Source organism: Cavia porcellus, unplaced genomic scaffold, assembly GCF_034190915.1.
Source record: "Cavia porcellus strain 051 isolate PalLab524CR breed Dunkin Hartley unplaced genomic scaffold, mCavPor4.1 scaffold_24, whole genome shotgun sequence".
NCBI classification, from domain to species: Eukaryota; Metazoa; Chordata; class Mammalia; order Rodentia; family Caviidae; genus Cavia; species Cavia porcellus.
The window spans coordinates 12,021,630-12,045,492 of NW_026947507.1; the positions used below are offsets into that span (position 1 = coordinate 12,021,630).

General features: G+C 37.0%; 1 protein-coding gene and 1 long non-coding RNA gene across 24 annotated transcripts in view; one reads left to right on the forward strand and one right to left on the reverse strand.

The window, feature by feature from the left end:
- The window catches only part of Sorbs2 (sorbin and SH3 domain containing 2), a 198,896-nt gene that overhangs the window by 162,884 nt on the left and 12,149 nt on the right, over nucleotides 1-23,863 (forward strand). For 11 of the 23 annotated variants that reach the window (XM_063234640.1, XM_063234641.1, XM_063234643.1 and 8 more), the window contains 6 exons: nucleotides 366-1,952; nucleotides 4,815-4,903; nucleotides 5,907-5,953; nucleotides 10,964-11,078; nucleotides 11,170-11,298; nucleotides 13,286-13,486. In XM_063234640.1, coding sequence (XP_063090710.1) covers nucleotides 366-1,952; nucleotides 4,815-4,903; nucleotides 5,907-5,953; nucleotides 10,964-11,078; nucleotides 11,170-11,298; nucleotides 13,286-13,486 — 2,168 coding nt within the window. Of the gene's footprint in view, nucleotides 1-365; nucleotides 1,953-4,814; nucleotides 4,904-5,906; nucleotides 5,954-10,963; nucleotides 11,079-11,169; nucleotides 11,299-13,285; nucleotides 13,487-17,457; nucleotides 18,238-19,798; nucleotides 19,994-23,863 lie in introns of all 23 variants that reach the window. The other 12 variants (XM_063234653.1, XM_063234661.1, XM_063234654.1 and 9 more) reach the window with 3 other exon arrangements.
- LOC134472658 (uncharacterized) overlaps nucleotides 2,451-23,863 on the reverse strand; it is a 49,078-nt gene continuing 27,665 nt past the window's right edge. The window contains exons 3-4 of the long non-coding RNA XR_010042561.1: nucleotides 6,436-6,826; nucleotides 2,451-3,859 (exon numbers count right to left, since the gene is read on the reverse strand). This is a non-coding gene — a long non-coding RNA (uncharacterized LOC134472658). The remainder of the gene's footprint in view (nucleotides 3,860-6,435; nucleotides 6,827-23,863) is intronic.

Consider the following 23,863-nt stretch of genomic DNA (forward strand, 5'->3'; position numbering starts at 1 on the left):
ATTGGTTAAGTCTGTTAACAGTTTTGGCGTAAACTGTTAAACATTTAAATTACTACCAAGGCATTCTATGAGTTGAAGAGATTCAATTGTTTTGTTTCTTGTTTTATTTTTTAATATTGTATAAGCAGAAAGATGTATGAATTGATTCGAAAGTCTACAAAACTACGTTCAATGAAAAATTATCAACCCTTAAGAATTAGGCCTTTTTCCTCTAAAGTTGAAGCTACATGTATTAATGATCAGTGTCTAACCACACTAACTGGTTTCTCTTTGCTGTGCTCTCTGATACTGACATACTGTCCTTTTTGTGAACATTTTAACTTCTCCAAATGTCTCTCTCCTGCCACGCTGCTCTGGATTAAAAGGTGGGGATGATAGCAAAATGTGTCCATCCCTTTGCAGTTACTCAGGGCTCAACGGCACCCCCTCCAGTGAGTTAGAGTACTGTAGTCCTTATAGACAGCATCTGGATGTCCCAAGGGACTCACAAAGGGCTATCACTTTCAAGAATGGCTGGCAGATGGCCCGGCAAAATGCAGAGATCTGGAGCAGCACTGAAGAGTCGGTGTCCCCCAAAATCAAATCCCGTAGCTGTGATGATCTCCTAAATGATGACTGTGATAGCTTCCCTGACCCCCAAACCAAGTCAGAAAGTATGGGCTCCCTTTTATGTGAAGAGGATTCCAAAGAGAGCTGCCCCATGACCTGGGGTTCCTCCTTCATCCAGGAGGGTCGTGGTAACAGCAGATCAAGGATCAGACACAGGTCATCCCACAATGCCCCTGGCTTCCTAAAAATGTACAAGAAAATGCACCGCATTAACCGGAAAGATTTGATGAATTCAGAGGTCATCTGCTCGGTGAAGTCGAGAATAATGCAGTATGAAAAGGAGCAACAGCACAAGGGCCTGCTCCACGGATGGAGCCAGTCCTCCACGGAGGAGGTGCCCAGGGACATGGTGCCCACACGCATCTCAGAATTTGAAAAGTTGATTCAAAAATCAAAATCCATGCCAAACTTAGGAGACGAAATGTTATCTCCTGTAACCCTGGAACCGCAACAAAATGGTTTGTATCCCAAGAGGCGATTTTCCATTGAGTCTTTGCTGGAGGAAGAAAATCAGAGTAGGCACCCTTCTCAGGTTCAGCGGAGCTACCAGTCTAAAACTCTGGTGCCAATTCACATCGAAGTCACCAGCGATGAGCAGCCCAGAACACACATGGAATTTTCTGACAGTGACCAGGATGGAGTTGTGTCTGATCACAGTGACTACATTCATGTGGAAGGGTCATCTTTTTGCAGTGAAAGTGATTTTGATCACTTTTCATTCACATCTTCTGAAAGTTTCTATGGGTCCAGCCACCACCACCACCACCACCACCATCACCATCACCGGCACCTCATCAGCTCCTGCAAAGGCCGGTGCCCTGCCTCGTACACTCGATTCACCACAATGTTAAAGCATGAAAGAGCTAAGCAGGAAGGTGTCGAACAGCCTAGAAGACAAGAATTGGACCCCGGCTTGTCTAAACTTGCATTCCTAGTCAGCCCTGTGCCTTTCCGGAGGAAAAAAAGTGTGACTCCCAAAAAACAGACTGAAAAGGCAAAATGTAAAGCATCTGTATATGAGGCTTTGGACTCTGCCCTTAAAGACATCTGTGACCAAATCAAAGCTGAAAAGCGAAGAGGAAGTTTGCCAGACAACAGCATATTGCACCGTCTTATCAGTGAACTGCTGCCAGATATTCCTGAAAGGAACTCATCACTTAGAGCTCTGAAAAGGAGCCCCACGCACCAGCCTTTCCACCCACTGCCTCACGACGGTGCTATTCATTGTCCACTGTACCAGAATGATTGTGGGAGAATGCCGCACAGTGCCTCTTTCCCAGACGTGGACATGGCCAGCAGCAGCTACCACCACCAGGACCATGACAGTGCCCTGAGTCTCCAAGGTGGACGAACTTTTCTTTCTTGTTCCGTGTGGTTCAGACACCCACCCTCCAGCTCTTTCATTTTTCCATTCCCACATCTCATCGTTCTTAAACCGTGAGACCACTTGGCATAGTTCTATGTTTTAGAGCAAGTGTTGTTGTACCAACGTTTCTCTCATTCGCCCATGTAGCATTTTCTACTATTTCTCATTCGCCTGTGTAGTATTTGCGCTCTATGTGTGGCTTAAAGTGAGCGTTGATTCACAAAAATTTACTCATTCAAAAATTAAAGGAGAATTTTTTTTTTGCTAGGATTATAACTGTTATGTTGAGACAACAAATTAAATGATTTACCAAATTAAAAAAACTATTTCAAGGCAGAAACTGTACGTGAATATCAAAATCCTTACGGAGAACTTTCTTCACTGTAAAATCAAACAAAACTAATAGTTTAACAAATAGCCTTTTATTTTTATATTAATCTCTTATAGCCATTTGCTTAAGGCAGCTCATATTCTGTATTGAAGATACTGTGTCAAAACATATGGGAAGCAAAACTAAATATATGATTAATAACTGAAAAACAACAAAGACATTTGGATTTATTTAATAACTTTCTCCATTTAAAGCACACAATTAGGATATAAATTTTTGTGAATGTATCTTTAAGCTGTATACATGAAAGTCCCATTTCCATCACTCAATGCATTCATTTTCTCACTTTTCCCATTACTTATTTGTTTTGTTTCTGCTAAAGCAATCCAACATTGACATTCGAGTTAGACTAGGTTAAAAGTGACTCTCAACTTTGTTTTCATAATGACTTTGAAGTGGCAACACAAGGACAGATAGCAATTCAAATGCAGAGATGTTTATTTGAGGTTGACATAACCTAAAAAATCAGTCATTTTTAATAGTTTTATCCAGTCCTTTCCATTACTTCTTAAAGTATAACATTTTATTATGTGAATTTCAAAAAGCAGGAATAAACATTCTGGTAGAAACTTGGATTCTCTTCTATACACCAGATACTACAAAGTATTTAATGTACATTATCTAGTTGAACCTGGAATAGACCTGTTATTGTAAGAATTGTTTTACAGCTAAGGACATTGAGGTCCCCACAGGACAAGAAATTTGCTCAAGGTTACACAGATAGCACGTAATAAGAGATTCAAACTCCTGATGATCCCTAATTAGTAGTATAAAATATTTCTATAGATAAAAAGAGACATAGTTTAAATTTCATTAGTGTAACTCATGACTCAATTGTTGATTATCATTGTATAAATATACTTATTACCATTTATCTTTCATGTATACTATTCAACATGCTTCAAGTATGTAAGTTACGTTTTTTAAAGTCAATTTTAACAACTGGAAGTTTTCACACTGAGATATGGTAATATGTAATTTTTTAAAAACATTAGCTACCTGGAACACTTTTCTAATACTTAATATAATCATGTCTCAATTTTATATGAAGATAAAGTACATTATTGAAGCCTGATTTAAACAGGCTTTGAAATGTATTGCAAGAATATTTTGTTGTTTAATAAAACATCTGCTTTTCAATTATGTTCAACCCAAGTAATAAGCAGTTTATATTCCAAATAGTCTAAAGTAAAAGTAACTTAAGATGTATGATCATTATGAAATCGTTATGTTCATAAAAGTATATTCATTTAGAATAAAAGCATACTGCACATAGTCCTCTAAAATGAATGAAAATAACTAAATTTTACTTGAAACATTTACAGCCAAGTCACCTTCATAAACCTAAAGGCATTAGAATACATAACTCACAGAAAGTTAGTCCTTTATCCTTGTAGGTTGTACAACTGATAACCCATGTGGAAGCAGTCAATTCTTCATTTAGTCAAAGTAGTCAAGTCCTGTTTTCTTCCTGTAATCAGCATTTTAAATTCCTTCAGAGATGGATAAAATAAATTATAATGTTTCTCATTAGTTAATGTAACTAAATTCATAAAAGATATAAAAAGAACTGACAAGTTTCAACCCTGTTGAACTGGTTAAATTCTACACTGTAAGTTTACTGAGATGGTTTCAACCTCTAGTTACACACCCACATGTAAGTCACAAAGTGTGTAATAGTAAATACAAGATACTACTAAGGCATACTTGCAATCACAATTTTATAATATAATTATCTCTATTTTACTGTAAGATAAACAGAAACCTCAATGTTTCATCATGTATTTGGCACCCACTATGACTGTTTATCTCTCTGTGGTTTAAGTAAATATTTACTTTCTGATAAAGTAGTTTATCAACTGGGCACAAAGGATAAAGGGGGTGACATCTTAAGACTCAGTAAATATCTAAAAAACAGAGAGAGAGAGAGACAGAGAGAGGAGCAGACATGACTATCTTCCTGACATCATCATACATTCTTTAATTTTATCTTTATTTTTCATAGCTACCTTAAATTATTGTTCCACAGATGTTTCTGTTTCCACAAATTACTGTTATTTTCAAATCCCCATACTGTACATGCCATTTACTAGTAATTATAAATTGGAACAGAACAGAAATACTAAGTAGTAAAAATTATTGGATATGAAAAATCTCTGTAACTCTGAATTATCCACACCAGGGACAACAGTATAATGAATCAACAATTAGCAATATATTTACCTACATAAGTATAATACTTCTGCTAGCCTATTTGAAATGTTCTTGTTTTGTGTGTTTTTCGTCACAACTTTAGAGTTAGCAGTGAGTTTTAGGACCGTGTTTTCAACAGTGGTGTCTTTTCAACCCTGGGGCATAGGGAAGGGGGTTGTCACAGGGAAAACAGCTGACCAAATCTGCTCTGAATGGATGTGTTCTCACTCGGACTGACCCCTTCCTTTCCCATAGACCTAGAGTCTCCTAGAAGTTACTCATCCACTTTGACTGATGTGGGGAGAAGTGCATCAAGGGAAAGAAGAGGAACTCCAGAAAAAGAGGTAGTACATTGATCAGCATTGCAGTCTTTTAAAACGATAGCGCCCTGACCAGTAAAACACACATCCCAAGTCGGTAAAGAACCCAGCTGAAACGTAAAAACAGCCACTGAGAAGCTAAAAAGAGTTTTCCTCGGAGCCTGGGTTTAGGACTGAAAGCAGATTGCGCTCTGCCCGCAGCTCCCGTCCTCCCCCCATAGCAGCCTCCTGCACCTTCCAGTGACACCTGTGAATTAACATTTGTGACCTGAAAGCTTCTTGAATTGGGCTGCCTTGCTGAAGGAAAAAGTTTCTTTACAATTTGCAAGTCAATATGAATTCTACACAAATCATTTTTGCTGGTTAATTTTATTAGAGAAGATTACTGAAAAAATGTAGTTTAGCCAGCCAGTTCTTTTTGTCTTCTTTACGGGTACCGGGGATCGAACTCAGGATTGCCTGCTTACAAGGCAGGCGTTTATGCCGCTGAGCTAAATCCCCAGCCCTACCAGCCAGTTCTTAATAGCACATGTGCCAACTGATGCCTGATGCTCTGGTCCTGGACTGTCCTGGAATCTGGAGAGTAGATGGAAACTAAAAGGTGATCTTGAGCTAATGGTCACTCTAGATGAGCCTTACAGATTTCTGATAGCGACCAGTGGCTGTGAGACAGAGTGATTCAGAGTTCCTTCAATCCAAAGAGTTCTTGCCCCTCCAGAATTATCCCTTGAAAAACCTTTGTAATAGCCAAAATTATATCTAACAATCTTCTACAAGCATTTTACTAGACTATCATGACATTATTTCCTAAGATTAATGTGATTGTGAAGACATCAGCTACTATATCCATTACAGATTAAATATCCAAATGTAGAACTAATTGATTTATCTGTAAATTTCACATAGGATTTATATTGTGTGTGTTGTACGGGTATATGTGTGTATCATCCCTGAGGTCTTATTTTTCTGTGAAACTTCAAGAAATTCTAATTGTAAGTTAGTGCTGATTATTTATCTTTCTTTCCAGAAATTTCCTGCAAAAGCTGTTTATGATTTTAAGGCACAGACATCTAAGTAAGTAAAATAAGTATTTATCATATGACTAGAGTTGGCTTTAATATGCTAATAGTACATTAAGAAACAAATACTACAGTGGGATATGCTATAAATAAAATCTAATTCCCAATTCAGCAATTCACCTTAATTGCCTTGTTCCTTTGGAATTACTAATTAGGATGGAGTAATTTTATTCTCATTTTGAGTTTCGTTGAAACACTGAATTTTAAATTACATTAAGCATATTAGAGCACAATGAGTTCAAAGAAAAGGAGGAATCTTTTTGTGTAGAATTTTTGTGTCAAGAATTAAAAATAAAGTGATTTTAAAAAGAAAAATAAATGGTGGGGGCGTATTTAGTCACCTTTCAATTGCTAGGACAAAATATCTAAAATACACAACTGAAAGGAGAAAAGGTTTACTTTGGCTCAGAGTTTCAGAGATTTCGGTCTATGATTGACTTGAAATCAAAAACAAAATGGTAGAAGAAAGCTGCTCACCTCGTGATGGTCAGGAACCAGTGAGGGAAAACGTCAGAGAGAGAGAGAGAGAGAGGAGGCCTGTGGTGCACCCTCAGTGATCTCCTTCTTCCAGCTGGTTCCCACTCAACTATGAAATGGTCCCCGGAGGAGAGCAACACTTTCATGATCCAACCACCTCTGAAGATGGCTGCACTGGAAATCAAGCCTTTGATGCATGAATCTTTGGGGAACGTTCACATTTACCTCATAAGGAGGAGTAATTAACACTAGTTGGGGGAATTTGATGGCATTCATTTGTCCAGCTGTGTCTAGAACTGTATGCAAAAGTTCCTGTAGTGAGCCGGGGATGTAGCTCAGGGGTGCAGCACCTGCCTGGCCAGCACGAGGTCCTGAATTCCATCTCTGGTACCTCAAAAACAAAAGCAAAACAATTCCTGTAGTGAAATTCCATCTCTTCAGACTCAAAGCTTGGACAACCTGAGCACAGGTCCTGTGGTTCTTTCATGTTGGTGTTTTCATAGCCCTGTATTGTGTTATTATTCTTTTTTTGTCCTGTTTTTGTAGGAACTCCTTCACCCAATTGGATGTAATTGGGGAAGGTTAGTATCGATGCATAAGTAGCCTTACATAAGAAAGTATTGTGTGGATCTTTTGTAGTTCACATGCACAAAACTTATTTAAGAAACTTTGATCCACATTAGAATTCAAGATATACTTCACTGTAAATTGCCACCAAATTATACTGTGTTGTTCAAATTGAATATGTATATATGTATATGTATACATTTATATATATATGCACACATATATAAACAAAATATTTTATTAAAAATGCATACAATATGATTCACTACTTTCAGAAATTGTGTCTGGCAGAAGACATACAAAAAATAAAACCACTCAGAATTTGGTTAAATTGATGAGAGAGAAAAAACTAAAAGAAAATGCTCTTTAGAAATAAAATATCTAATATGGCTTAAATCTGGTATAAAAAAATAAGAATCTGAAGAAAACTTACATCTTCTTTTTGACTGGATAAGTAATTCGCTATTTCTCCACTACTGCAACAAAATACCTGAGATCATAGACTTATGAACAGAGAGGAACTTTGTTTCACAGTTTGGAAGTTTTAGACCATGATGGGGCAGATCTCCTGCTTTTAGGACTCTCGTTGGGGAGCAGAACAGCACATTATGGCAAGGAATATGTGGCACAGCAAAACCATTTACTGCATGGTCAGGATGCGATTAAGAAAGGTCACGAGGCAAAGACGTGACCCCAGCGACTGGAAGCCCTCCAGCAGCACCGCCTCTTACAGTTTCCAGTGTGTCCCAGGAATGCTCAGCTGGGACTCAGCCTTTAGCAGGGGACCTCTGGGTTCAGCCTGCAGTGCAGCCTCTGCTTTGTTCCTGTGCGCTCTGATCATAATTACCTGGGTAGGATGTGACAGTTCGTGGGATGTATTTTATGAAATAATGCATGAATTTTTTCTTCTTCATAACAATGAACCAGAAAACTTCTTCAAGTATATACTTCCCTGAGGAATAACAAAGCCTATAAAATAGGCAGAATGCCTTCCTGGACTCACAAAGTGTTTCATCAAGTCTTAATTTAAAAACAAAAAAAATTCAAAGAGAAAGATGCTGCATAGTTCTGAGGGCGGGTGCTAGGGTGCTGACTGTATCAGTAGACTGTGTGGATTCCAAGGGCCCCTCGGCCTCCTGCATGGGCGCATCCCCCCGCAAGTGCCTGAGTGCAGGGAAGCTCAGGGAGACCTTTTCCCACACGCTACCTTGGAGTGTGAACAGCTCAGCGTGGCGCAGACAGAGGGCACCACCTCGGCCCTTCACCAAGGTCACAAATAGGTCTGCAACCTGGCAGACTTTATCTGTGGAAGCCTTTTGAGAAGATGAAACAGCCATCCATGAACGCTATCTCTCAGAACTGTAGGAGGAAAGTATTTCTATGTAACACCAGGATTAAGTTGATCTTACCACAGTTTAATCACATTCCTCCTGTTCTGTTCATAGGAAATGAAAATACCAGTTATCTGTCACCCCAACTACACTTTATGTTGAGCACAAAGATCAGGGTGGTGGATGGCTTGTGAGGCTTTTGAAGGCTCAGACTCAGGTGGAACTGAAATTATAGGAGAACCCCCGTCATTTTAATCAGTAGTTTTATAGGAGTGCTTTTTTGATGATCAACATCTTGTGAAATAAGATACTACACAATACAAAATGTCAGAACCATTTTTCTTTACTGAAAATATTTATGAATAATTATAAAAATATAGCCAAGAAACTCAATAAATATGGTGACTCCATTTTTAAATGAGAAAAAAGATAAAATGCCATTCTTGTCAGTAGCCACTCCTTGAAAGTGAAGAAAAAAAACTGATATTAAAATGAGACTCTAGGGAGCTGGGGGTTTAGCTCAGCGGCATAAGCACCTGCCTTGCAAGCAGGCAGTCGTGAGTTCAATCTCAGGTACCGATAAAAAGGAAAAAGACAAAAAAAAAAAAAAAAATGAGACTCTAGGTCTGAAATAAGACAGACACAGCTCTGAAAACTGGAGAAGGATTTGACTTTCCTTTGTCTAAATGACTTACAAATTTTAAATGCAATCCTCTACAAATAGAAAAAAAACTATTCATATTTAAAAGATAATGATTAGTTGTCCCTAATTTGCATGCTTACTTAAAATATCTCATTCAGAAACAAAATATTCCTGATACAAATAAAACTATTGGATTGGAAACATTATATAGCTTGTTTTGTTTTCTGTCTTTTTTGCTTCAAATATTTCAGTAAAAGAGAGAAATACTATCCAGGCGGTGCTATCCGGCTGGTGGTGCACATCTCTGGTCCCAGAACTCTGGAAGGCTGAGGCAGGAAGATTACAAATTTAAGCCCAACTTATGCAATTTAGGAATTTAGTGAAACTGTCTCAAAATAAAATATGAAAAAGGATTGAGGATGCAGTTCAGTGGAAAGGCTCTGGGTTCAATCCTCAGTGCTACCAAAAAAAAAAAAAATACTATGTTTGAATGTAAAGCTTTTGCCTGTGAAACTTTGTAAATCTTTATAGTTTCTAAAAATTTAATGCACAACAGAGATAAAGATTTTAGCATTTCTAAATGTGTAATCATTCTTTTAATGTGTAACTTTTTCAATTAATTTTTTTGTACCAGGAATCAAACTTATGACTTCACATTTGCCAAGCTGGCACTTACACCACTGAGCTGAACCCCCAGCACTCAATGAATTATTTCAGTCAATGAAAATATTCTACATTTGATGTAAACATCTGTTCATTATTTATCCTGCACTAATAAGTAATCCAACTTAAAATTCTGAAGTAAATGAGGTAGAAAGCTTAGAGTGGAAGGCAGATATGTTAAAAAAAAAAAAAAATGGGGCTCGGGAAGAAGATACCAAGTAGATGCCCTTCATCAAAGTATAACTCAGAAAGCTAAGTTAGAACCAACACAGTCTGGGTAAAGAAGTTGTAAAACACTGATGGAATGAGGGTGATAAGGTATGAGTTGGTTTTTGTTTTTATCTTTTTGAGACAAGATCTTACTGTGCAGTTCAGGCTGGCCTTAGGCTCATTTTGTAGCTCAGGCTGTTCTTGAACTTGCAACGATCCTCTTGCCTCAACATCCTGAGTGCTGGGATTACAGGAGTGTGCCAGTATGACCAACAGGTATGAGTTATTCAAAATGAATAATTTCATTAGAACTTATAATACCTAGTATACCTACTAATTTTCTTAGAAAAATCAAAATAGAAAAGATTGACTTAGTGTTTTTAAAACATTTTTAAAATAAAATATGTAAAGAAAATAACAAACATTTGTGTCTTCACATTTAAACCATTTATTGACTTATCCCATTGAAAAATAAAAACACAAAATCTTTTACACAAAATAAATTCCTTATCAAGTACAATTTAGATACCTCTCTGTTAACCTCAGAGATCCACAGATATCTTTCTGGTGTTGACACTTCTGTTCTGAGATATACAATGTTTGTTTTCCTTAATGTAACCTTTAGCAAACAAAAGCAGATGGGGATGGTAGGGTGATCACTAACAGTTAGCTTCAGATAAAAACAAATCAGGGCAATACTAGTCCACCAGTTTGCCAAACTTCACAATATTTCAACTACAAAAATTTAAGCAGTCTGTCTCTGTTTTTTGTTTGTTTGTTTTTTGGTACCAGGAATCAAACTTAAAAACCCACACTTGCCAGGCAGGTGCTGTGTCGCTGAGCTGTATCCCCAGCCTGTCTCTTCTATTAAATGTTCAATTAATCTCTCTGTGATTTATATCAATTGTCAGGCTTATACTTTTCTTTTCAAAATTATTTCTAAAGTTATCAATGATTTCTAGGAATTTTTAAGGAAAATTCTTACCTAACTAAGCTCAAGAGATTATTAGTTAGAAGTGTATTTTCCAGACTAACATAGAGATAACAATGCTGTCTATTTTAAGAATAATTGCAATACCTAAGGAAAAAACACATTTAAATACATCTCTTCCAGGGAGCTGTCATTTAAGAAAGGTGACACTGTCTACATCCTCAGGAAAATTGATCAAAATTGGTATGAGGGAGAGCATCATGGAAGAGTGGGCATTTTTCCAATCTCATATGTAGAGGTATGTGCCTTTCCCCTTCTGTCATTGGTGGTGGTTTTAAAAGTCATCGCAAGTTCAAGAATAAACCACTGTTTTGTTTTGTTTTTTGTAGAAACTCACACCTCCTGAAAAAGCACAACCTGCAAGACCACCTCCCCCAGCCCAACTTGGAGAAATCGGAGAAGCTATAGCGAAATACAATTTCAATGCAGACACAAATGTGGAGCTCTCACTGAGAAAGGTAAGCTGGCTGTTTTCTTCAGAAGAACATTAGAAGATATTGTAATTCTGAAACAAAAGTAGGTTATCATCTTCCTCAGACATTTTCATGTTTTCTCCATTTTCCAAAAAGGCCCCTGAAGGCTGTGCAGCGCCACTCGGGCTCCTAGTGCCTGTGTCCTTCCAGAGACATTTCCTTGGGGACCAGAGCCTTACCTCTCCCTGTGTCTCGGCTGGGAAGCAGGGCCTCAGGTCCTCTCCAAGAGGTGCCTTGGCTGAACATCTCAGAGTTAGACGTGTGGGAGCATCAAAAGGAGACAGTATTTCAGTGTACTTCAAAATACTATCATTCTGCTGCTTTATGATTCAAATATTTTAAGAAGGTGTTCCAGTGCACGCTTTTGTCTATCTTGGAATGAAGTAGTGATCCCAAAGTGACAAAACACTACCTCTCTGGAAGGCCTTTCAAATAGGGATCTGCCTGTGTGATGCTTTCCCTTGCTCATCCTTTCCTGGCCCACAGGCTGACCCAAATTTCACTTGCCAGTACTACCATCCCTTCTTAACAGCTCTGCAAGAACTCTTTTGATGTGCTACTTTGCATAGTTGAGAACACATGAATTATCTTTATTGTTTCCAATACAATGACATATCTTTGCTTGTGCTGCACACAACACAAACAAGATAGAGTTACCGGGTACTGTGGTGACTAGTAGGTCTTTCCAGGCTCTTACTACCCTTTTCAAAGAGTTGGAAAGAACAAATGAAGAATGTAAAAGCTTACCATTTATTAATGGTGAAAAGAATGGAAAAGAGGAGAAAATAAGGGAAGGGAAGGGAAGGGAGGAAAGGGAAGGGAAGGGAGGGAAGGGAAGGGAGGGGAGGGGAGGGGAGGGAAGGGAAGGGAAGGGAAGGGAAGGGAAGGGAGGGAAGGGAAGGGAGGGGAGGGGAGGGGAGGGAAGGGAAGGGAAGGGAAGGGAAGGGAAGGGAAGGGAAGGGAAGGGAAGGGAAGGGAAGGGAAGGGAAGGGAAGGGAAGGGAAGGGAGGGGAGGGGAGGGGAGGGGAGGGAGGGGAGGGGAGGGACAAAAAGAGAAGCTTCAATGACGATCTGTGCCTCTGCCGGGGTACCTTACTAGTCCTGCAGCTATTGATTCAGAGTCACCTCCATCACCCAAGTGCAGTTGCCCAAACCTCTGTATCAGCTGTCAATGTGCAGCTGGAGTTTTGCTAATTAACAATAGCTTGCTGATTTAGTTCTGAGCCATGTGTGATTTTGAATTAAAATTGAAATTAGGTTCTGCATGATTGCAGGTAGCAGAAAAGTAAATGTAGAAAGTCATGTCACCACAAAAGCCAAGGACACTATTCAAGTATTTAATGACTGGTGGGACATGACCACCAAACCATCAGAATTAATGCCGGTGTTACAGTGTCCATATGCAGGCCAGGGGAATATAAAACCTGGCTACAACTATGGATATTCTAGAGCACTATCTTTGTCCCCACCCTTTATATTCACTCTTTTTGTCATTCAGAGGATGTAGACTAAGAAAGAAAACTAAGGTGTCTTCAACTTTATCCTTCCAGAGGCTGATTTCTGCAACCCATTTCAAACACACATTCTGAAGCCCTTCCTGCAGAAAGACAATCTGTGAAATCTGACAGAAATACAATGACGTTCCTATCATTGACATGTTACTTGCTAAGCTAGTCTGGTTTTTGAAATAAAGCACAAATCCCTGTACATGGTACCATGGTGAACCATGTATGAGACTATTCGCACTAACCAAGTATACTTAGAAGTGACTCTGAAGAACAGATGGTTGAATCGCATATATGTTAATCATCTGTGTTTTTCTGGTACACACTAAGGTCTTACTTGTATTTGTCTGATTAAACAAAAACTTCCCCAAATAGAAAACTGTTATTTACTAGGAAACAATAGAAGTTGTACTTTTCCTATTGTTATGTTTCTATTTATAACATATTTTGTAATATTTGTTTTACAGGGAGATAGAATTATCCTTCTTAAAAGAGTTGATCAAAACTGGTATGAAGGTAAAATTCCAGGCACCACCAGACAAGGGATCTTCCCTGTTTCCTATGTAGAAGTTGTCAAGAAGAACCCCAAAGGTGCTGAGGATTACCCTGACCCTCCAGTACCCCACAGCTACTCTAGTGATAGAATTCACAGCTTGAGCTCCAACAAGGTAAGAAGATACTCTGTCATATTAATATAATACTTGGGAGCTTGAAATAAGATAAGCACTTTGTGATTTTAGCATATTTAATAGAACATCAGGTCTTTCACAAATAAAGGGATTTACACATTATGTTTCTACACATACGACTTCCTCACCAATGGATACAATTTAACTTTTCTTAATATAAAAAGGATTAATGCTTGGTCTTGCTAATTCACTTTCAAGTTAAAATATTAAAAGAGAAGGAAAATAATGTCATGAAACTATAAGATACATATCTGTATTTCTGTGTGTGTATATATATATATGTTTTCTGCTTTTTTTCTGAAGCCTAATTAATATGTAAATTTTATTTTATCATATGCTTATACAAATAAATTTAATTTTGTATCTATATATGTAAATACAATTGTCATTTATAATATGCAATATATAAACAAACAAAAAATGCCATATATATGTATATATACATAATATATCTTAAGATATATATATATATATAATACATATATATCTTAAGAACACATGGTTAATATAAGATTGACCAAATTGTTTAAGTCTTGAACATTTTTATGTAGACATGGAGCTTATGCCAAATTTTAAAAATTAGAGACTATTTTATCAGTTTTAATGAAAATGTAGATTATTAGAAGTGCTCAAATTCATTTCATGAGTATTAGGGCAACTTATACAAATTCTATTGTTCAATGGAGCTTACAGCTAAAGATGGCTATCCTTCTCATTATGTAACTTAAAGGGAAATTCCTTCCTGAACTGGTATAAAAAACTATTCTGCTGTCTTTATTTACAGTGTGATTTTTCAACTTTTTCTGTTAAATTATACTTCATGAATGGTATATAGGAATTTCTTTCTCCTTGTTATTAACTACAAATGTAAAATTTTAAATTGCTAAGGAATTACTCCTGAAATATTAAGTACTTCAAAATGTAAAGATACACTATTTGTTGTTTTAATTGATATCAAGACTAAGACATGGGAAAATAAACCAGAGGTAACAAAGTAAAATAGCATATTAGACATTATGAAAGTGTAAGATCACTTCATCTCCCAGGGCAAGATCATTTGAAGATACTGTTCCTAAGTAACCAAAACTACCCCCTGGAAAATGAACCTTAGAAGCATCTTAATAAGTAAATGCTTTAAGAATCTATCTTGAGAGTCATTTTCTTTTAAAAGAACTAAAACCCTATTCTTAGGCATTTTAATCCTCCTTGAAGACTGAATTTCAGCTGCACGTAATTACCCTCAATTCTTTATCATTAGATAACAGAACTGTTTGGTGTTTTCTAATTTTATTTAATTGATTATGAAGTTTTCCAAAACCATCTTACATATATTTACTTTATTACCAGGACTTAGCATTTAGAGATCCATGTCCTTTTTCAGTAGTTCTTATTGATAAAAAATGAGAATCTTCATCTATGCATTTGTCTTATCCACCTAAAATTCAGTCCTAAAAATTGATAATTTCTTGATTTCCAGATAAATCTCAAGAGACTGTATCTTTAAATAAAACGTTGTAAGAAGAAAAGTATGTGTCTACAAAGGCTTATTTAGCACATAAGAACTTCTGCCACATGCCCTAGTTAACAATGAGAATATAATATTTTAGAACTTAATATTTTAATCATCATTGTGAATAACATTTAAGTGTATGCTTGTTTTTTCTTTAATATCAGGTTTAAATAGAAGAATATAAAAAATTTGCTAATAAGCAATTAGTAATTTTTTCTCATTCCTGGGAAAATATGAAGAAAGATTATGTCCATAATTTTTATTTTAAAAACACTTTTTATTTTATTCTAGCAGATAATGCACGTTATGGTGTCATTTACTTAATATTGAAAGCTCATTAGCATTGCACTAAATCATTTCCAGAAAGAAAAATATTACACGCTTCTAGATGATGAGATCCAAAATTAAATTAAATCTATTTTCTAAGGATATTTGCAAAACAAAGAGAAACTCATTAATAACTTTTCATTACTTTTTTGTATATTTGAGTAACATTTTTGATATTTTATCTCTATTTAGGGGACAATCAAATATAAATTGATATTGCTTCTGTTGTATCTGTTTCTGGTACAAGAGAATCCAACTATAATGTTTTTGGAAGGGAAGATTTTTGTATTATTGTAACATTTTTGTGATATAAGTAGCTTGAGATACTTAACTTGACTTTATATATAATCCAGTTCATTGTAAAACTGAGCACCTTTAACTTGCTAGCACATATATAGGTGACTTTGGTGTTAATGACACAATAACAGCAGCAACAGATAGCGACAGTGACGGTAGTCATAGTGATGGTGATGGAATTTAAAGATCTTTCTATCTCAACCACATAATGGTCCTGCCCAAAAGAGAAAGTAAAAATAATTATATTAAATTAATATTTTACAGAATTTAATATTTTAATTATTGTTTGTTGTTTAACGAATAACACAAAGCAGAACTTAAACTAATATGGGATGTTCTGTAGACTATCAGGGGAGACTTAGACAATTTATGTTTTATCAAAAATTCAACACCTACAAATAGAAGTAGCTGTCAGTGCAGTCACAAGCAGCATGTACAATCTCACTTTGTATCAGATGCTAAGCATCCTTAAATCCTGCGTCCTGTACGCAGGTACTCACATGAGTTTTGTGACACATTGTACCATTGTGAAATTATAAGTTTGAATTATAATGAAATTATGTTTCTTTAAAAAAGAATAAGAACATCTAAAAAATTCAACTAATGCCCCATCCCTACTCAGAAGTCAGAAGTTAAGTGGAGAATGCATTGTGCTCCTATCCCGAGTAAGGCCTCAGTTCCCTGGAGGTTGGCTGCCCGTGTGAAGTACAGTGTCCTGAATAATCACCTAAAAAGTGCATCTCCAGAACCTTTTTTGAAGTACTTTTTCTTTCAAACCACTTATTTGAAAAGCACTGGAGTAGAAGATCTTCCACCAGCCTCTCAAGGCCTGCATATACATAGCATTTTTCTCTTTTTTTTTTTCTTGTCCAGCAAAAATAGATTTGAATATTAAAAGTTGTTAGGCAACACATCTAACTACTTTTAATGAGCTTGCATAAAAATCTACATTTGTTTGATGCATCCAAAATACACCAATGATATTAAGATACACAGAAAAATATTTTTTACTTCAGAGATTAAAATTCATTAATTATACCTCCTTTAGTTTACATAAAATGTCACTCTTTTGAGAGAGACTGGGAATCATAGCAGAAGTTTACTCTCTATGAGTGTCTTATTCTCCCTTCCTTTATAAACATTTACTTTGGATTTTTTTTAAAACTTTGAAACAGCAGTTATGTAAGTTCAGTTCCACTCTGACAGTGGCTTTTTGTTCTTGAGAAACGTTTTTGGGAATTTATTCACTTGGAACTGTGTTCATGTATAATGGTCTTTTATTATATGTTTTAACATTGCAAACATCAATGAGAAAATTATGAACATTCAAAAGCTCAAGCACTCCCACAGGAAGAAAAAATGGTAAATAAATTCAGGAAATAAAAACGCTTAGCTGTTGGTTTTCATTCTCCATTAACAGCTTTTTAGAGATATTTATACTACTGAATCAATAGCTAGAAAGCTACAATATCTTTTATACTAAAAGAGTTAATTATTAAATTAAATCTCTAAGATTTCACTATTTGTCCTTTGCTCTAACAACTCTTCCTTCTCATTGGACACTTAGAACTTCTTCCAAAACTGTAGTTTTGTCATTTAAGTAATTTTTTAAATAGCATAACTGAATTTAGGTAATTGAATCTCAACAAAATTTATTCAACCCTAGAACTCATAAATATTTTCAAATCTATGTCTGTGCTTCAATATAAAAAAAGTTTTATGTTCACTTCCACACCTTTCCTGTGTTTGTCTGTTTTGATTATTATTATTTTCTTTGCTCATTTTTCCAACTTCATAAACCCTGCTTCTTTCTAAGTTGGCTTCCAGTGAACTAGCCCTTCCTTCCACCCATAAAATGTCACCTGGTTCAGATGAAGGAGAATTCCCGGGAAAGTCCCAGGAGTGGCTGTCCCTGACGAATGGGTGTCCAGCAGCAAACAGTTTGGTCCCAATGCCATCTTCTTTCCTGGATGACTTCTTGGCTGAATTAGAGAAGTTGGGTGCTTTAACTTTGTCAGTCAACCAAGCCAAACCTGACGTGCTGGAGGAAACCATCCTTGAAATTAAGGAAGAGCCTTCTGCTCTCCTCCCATTGCCTCCAGCATCTGTACCTGCAGGATCATCTATCTCTCTGCCACCTCCCTCCCCCGCAATTATGACCTCAGCCACAGCCCAACCTTACAATGCAAGGTCCCTTCAGGATCCCAGAGAGACCACTCACAACCAATTTACAGATTTGAAAAAAATGAGAAGGGGCTCTTCAGATGCTAAAAGGGTTCTTGAAATGCTAGGTGATAAATTTGTTGCCTCAGCATGCACCAGTGTGGGTCCCTTGCCTATAACCCTCCCCGTCATTGGAGAGGAAGATGAGGAAATTGGTGAGGGGGTCACCTCAGACATCCAAAGATGGCGGCTAGAATCTCAAGAACAAGATGCCTTGTGGTGTGGGCATGGAGGTACAGAGGTGACAGCAGAGCTACACATTGAAGAGGAGAAAGAAGAGGAGAATCCTGTGCGCTTTACATATTCAGTAGGCACTCCTACAAATCCCAGCCTCTCTAAGGAAGACAGCAGTGCAGCAGAAACCAGTAATGAGGTATTTTAATTTTGCCTAATTGCTGAAGAACTAACCAGTCTGACAACAGTTAAGTAAGATAGTCAATCGTATTAATAACATCTCTCTTAATACTACTTAAAATATTTCCTTACAAGAAAAATTAGCATCATGTAACTCAGAAGTAGAGGGATGTATGAAACATACCATATTTTAATAAAATTATACAAATGCTGCATATAAAACAACCCCATTACCCAGCCTTACCTTATGAGTACAAACTCACATTTCAAAAGGCTTCATAACTTATATAATCTTTTCAGTTTTCCAATATTAATAATGATAGCTCATGGTTGACTCTTACTGAGTATCAAGGACTATGCTAAGAACTCAACATCCTTAATTTATAAAATCCAGTGAGGTGGAAAATATTATTATCCCCACCTTAGAAATAAGAAAACCAATATATAGACAGATAGTTCAGTTCTAGGATGAGAGAACAATACAACATATCTTTGTTCTAATGGCACTTTGCCAAACAAGAAAGAAAAGGGAAAAAAAATATTACTCTAACCCCCTTTGACTCATCTGAAGAGGTCATTGACTTCAAGTTGGTAACTACTTAAGCTTTGGGTCCTACATCTTCATCTTTCAAACAAAGGACCTTGAACAATGATTTTAATCAACAAAAGGAAAGAATACCCTAAAACTTTAACTTGTAAATTTCTATCTAAAAAAAGAACAACAAAAATAAAAAAATTATACTCTCAAATATGAATTAAAAATCAGGTATAGTTACTTATACAGATTAAAACTAGGAAATAAAAGAAATGGCTCATATTATGCCACAGGTGCAAGTCATTTTTCTCCTGGTTGCTCTGTTTCCAAATAACCCAGCCATGCCTACATTTGTATAAAACAGACACACTACTTAATCATAGAGAGAATTCCCTGCAGTAAGTTCAGTTCCCTTTGAAGTGAATTACTTCAGTGAGGATTTTTGTTTTAATACAATGAGTTGTAAGATGCGATCAGATGGCTTGATTCCCAGGCAGTCCTGTCTGCATGTAGCAGAGTCCCCTGGGCATGGTGTGAGCTTCTCACCTACATGTCTGCACCATGCACATAGAGGTCAGAACCTCCCCAGCTTGATAAAAATCTACTCAGTTTGAAACCAACTTACAATCAAGTTACAAAGAGTCATCACAGCATTTGAGGTCCAGTTTTGCCTTCACATTAGAAAGAGCCCTTCTATAAATATACTAGAAAACTAGGGGGCTGAGGATATAACTCAGCGGCACAGCACCTGCACGGTCCTGAGTTTGATTCCTGGTACAAAAATCAAAAACTAGAGTATAAGTATTCTTGTCTTCTGCCACCCACATCCAAAACTCATCCAAATGGTTATACTCATTAGGATTTATGAATCAATTTCAAAATAAAACGTTACTGCTTTCAAAGCAAGAGTTTGTCATAAATATCATGACCCTGGGTATTTGGTAGTAACTTTAAAATTATTTCAGTTTAGAGATGCCCTTAACGCCCATGTAATTTAATTCTGGACACAAGCGTAATCACATCTTGTCTCTCCTCAATGTTGAAGCGATCTTCATTTTCTTCAAGAGCTCGAATGAGTACGTCTTTGCCCAGCAGTCTGCTTTCCTCCCCTCCATTCCATTCTCCCCTGGCCTCTGTCTCTGACCTGGTCTCTACACTTTCCCAGCCTACTCAGCCCTCCTCATCTCCTCTCCTCTCTAAATACTCTTATCAGCAGGAGATCAGTTCACCAAAATTAAAGGTAACTGCATCTTGAGTGTGGTTTATTGCATGTCTTTACGTGAACGTAATTAGATGTATGCCTTTACCTTCCAACCATCTTACAAGATCTAAAAAGTTATGTGAATATCAGTTGCTAACTTTTAACATCATTAGCATGGCCTCTGCCCAAATATCTGTATCTGCATAGCAGCCATACCCAGATAGAGGAGGAAAACAGACTACAATTTACGTCACAATCAAAAGCAATCCTTAGATTCTTTTGAAAAGGTGGGAATCAGTTTGAGAATCTTCCCATTCAAGAGTCAGCACTCCTTGGTGGCCTCCAGGCCTCCCGTGACTTTCCGTCTGTTGGACTCAGCAGAGCCTGGGGACAGGATGGCTTTAGCCGTGATCATCTTGAGCCCGGTTCTTCCACAAAGGTGAAGTAAATGTGGCAGCAAGGATGATGCTTTGGTTGGTGAAGCATCCAGCTCTGACACCTGCAGCCTGGTGGCTCTATTGCCATTTAACTCTCCTTGAAGGATACTGTTTACAAATTTTTACCAAGAGAAAAAGAATGACAATGGTGGCGTGAAATCAGTCCATCACCCCAAATTTTTGTTTCTATGCTTAGAATAATACTGAAAGCTTTCCGTTTGGACAAAAGGTGGCAGGCTGCAGATAGTCACTCATCCTCGTGTTTGGTTTTACAAATCTGAAATGAGGGCCTTTGCAGATAAGTAAAAGTTAAAGCTCTGTACAGCCCAGTTTCCATATTAGGAAGTGAGAAATCATTTATACAACCGTCAAAACCCGTCACCAATTCTATCCACTAAAACTGTCCATCTGTACAAATTCACCTTAGGTGTGAAAGGAACTTTTGAAAAAATAAATATTTTAAGATTAATTTTTCTTGTGCTTTTTAATCTTAGCTGGGATAAAATAAGTAAGGGTTTTAAAAAGTACTATAATACCACTTTATATAATGTCTGGCTAAAAATCTTTTTCCTCTGTGATTTTATTTTTAAAGCCAACCTGCTTATTCCTCACCTTTTATTATTTGTCCTTCAGCCTTTAAACATAATCAGTAAGTGAGAAAGTAACTTAGAGTTACTTTGTCCAAGTTAGAAGTGGAGGACTCACCATTAGACCATTAAGGACAAAACTAGAATTTTGAAAAGTTTATTCTTGTGCAGAAACCAAGCTCAATTCCAATGATCTTTAGATTTCAACTATTTGAAGAATGAAAAAAAAAAAGAATAATTTAATAGCAATGTGAAATAACTAACTCCCAAAAATGTTTTTCCCTGTTTGGGAGCAAATGTTGATATTTAATCTACTATTGAGGTTTTTAAATGCCTTTTAAATTGATTTTTCTGTTGATAAATTATAAATTGACTAATGGTATTTATTCTTGTATATCTAAATTAATCCCACATTCTATATTCACTACAAAGAAAGAAAATAGTCTAGTTCTAAATCAAATTTTAATAAAATTATAATAATATTTAATAGATATTACATGAAATTATTACTATCCAAATTTGATCAACCCCATCAACCAATGTTTAACTCCTTGTCAACTATTCTTTGAAAGTGGTTTCAAAGACAATGAAAAATCTATCATACATAATCCAAAATCTTCTATTAAAGTAAAATTTCCTGCTACTTTATGGAGTATAGAACTGAAAGATGAATCATGAGTTTGATGTGAAGATCTGCATCTGATGTTTTCCCTGGCCTTTTAGGAAGCTGTTTTAAAACAATAATTTTTCACAATAAAATTATTATAAATCTCAGCTCCGTTCTAAACTGAGTTTCCAATTCCTTCAAAAAAATATTTCATAAAAAACTTGTAGGATGTGGTCTCCAATTGTGGCAGAAGCACGTAAGGAGAGAGCAGGACCAGTACTTGGGTTTGTCCCAAGAAGCTCAGTTATTATGTTGCTATAAGGAGGTCTTATCCTTCGCAAGCAAGCCCAGCCGAAGGAGGCCTCCTCGATCACTCCCACAGGGTGGTTAGACCTTGATTCTGCCTGGTATGTTCAGGGGATCTTTTTAACTCTTGTTAGCCACACCATCTTTTCCTACAAGCTTGATATTTGTAGAACCTCTGAGTCAACGTTTGAGTAGCTCCAGTCCCAGAAAACTCAAAATCAGTATATTTTAAAGAAAGTAAAACTACATTTCTTTTAACCATTAAATGCAAATCATCCCAGACTGTTATGACGGCTTGACACTCACAGAGATGCCAGGTGATGCCCAGAAAGTGCCTGTATCCCAGCTTTTAAAACTTGGCACTTTAGCACATCGAGGTACAAGAAGGCCAAGAAGCATAGACTGCACTCGGAAAGACCATGTGCCTACATCACACCCTGATCCCATTACTAAAGATGGAGAACAGCGTGGATATTGGGGAACACCAAGTGTTCTCTGCCATGACCCTTTAGCTAATGTGCCAAGGACATTTCATCCCAAAATGCCAAGGATTTGAAGTCAGTTATTACTAGTTATTATGAAACTTTTCCTAAATGTGAGCTGAGAAAACCACATTTTTATTTAAAAGTTTCTTAGTCTCGTCAAAGTTCTCTTAAAATAAATTATCAGACACTCCATTGCTAGATCCTGACCTGTGTTGAAATGAAAATAAAATATACCACCATACAAGAAAGTCAGCTTGTTCCCTATTACATGAAAACGGACTTTTGATTAGGGTATGAGGCAGTATTTAACTACATTTCACCATTTTTTTAAAAAATTATTTTCTTTTTATGTGTTTTGCTAGAAACAAATATTTGACACTTTCCATGAAGTTTGATAGATATCAAGCCAAATTTATCTTTGTCTCAAATTTGCATCTATTTGATAAGCACTCAGAAAACAGGTCAGACTTACGAATATCTTGAATCTGATTGTGAAGCATTTTTGAAGTGTAACATTTCTTACATTGGCCTTGGCCAGCACATTGCAGTCAGATATCTTTTCGTGCACCAGCCTGCCCCTATAAATCTTGCCTGCCGTGTCTGTGAGTCCCATATCAGAGCAGCAGCCCATGTCTGGGTGTGGAAATCATGCAGTGGCCAGAAGAGCTGCCTGCAGACTGGTAACCCTCCCTGCTCTGCTCCTGGTCAGGGCTTTGGCATGCTGCCTGTGCATGGAAAAACTTAAACAGGAAAAATCCTCCAGAAGGCTGAATAATGACAATGAGAACTAACTAACTTCTTATGGCTTTTCCAGGCTGATTTAAAAAGTGAGATATTTGTCCTGGGTAAGCCTCCTCGTAGCCCAGTGATGGCTAAGAGATCCTGCAGCTCACCTGGCAGCAGTTCAAACAGGGTAGGGTCAGACCCCCCACCCCGCTTACGGCAGCATCCTGGCCGCCCTTCCCATCAGTGGACGAGCACGTTCTTAGTTGTCTTTGCTCTGGCAGTAAAGTGGGTCTAGAGAGACCCTTGAGGTGATGTGAACAGCTAATAGTGGAGAGCCATGCAATCAGATCAACAGGAAAATGCTACCCTAAGTCTTAAATAGTGTGTTTCCTTGAGTGTGTCAGGCTTCCCAGGCTCAAAAAGACAATGGAACTTTCCACTACATTCACAAGGGTATTGTGTGTGTTATTTTCTACATCAGTCTCATGCCTCTATACTAAATCACTACTTTCTATTCACTGCTTTTAGCGAAAAGAACAAAAATGTTGCAGATTATATATGCAGTTCACTTACTTCCCATCTTATTGGCTTCTGTGTGGTTCAGTTTACTTGGATTTATTTTAATCCCATCCGTCATTTCAAAATATTTTGTTGTTCCAATGATATGTAGTAAGATCACTCAGGGTCCAGTACTGCTCTCGGGAGTCTGTGCACTCCTCAGATCTTCACAGCTCTGATTGAATTTAAAAATCCACTCCTTT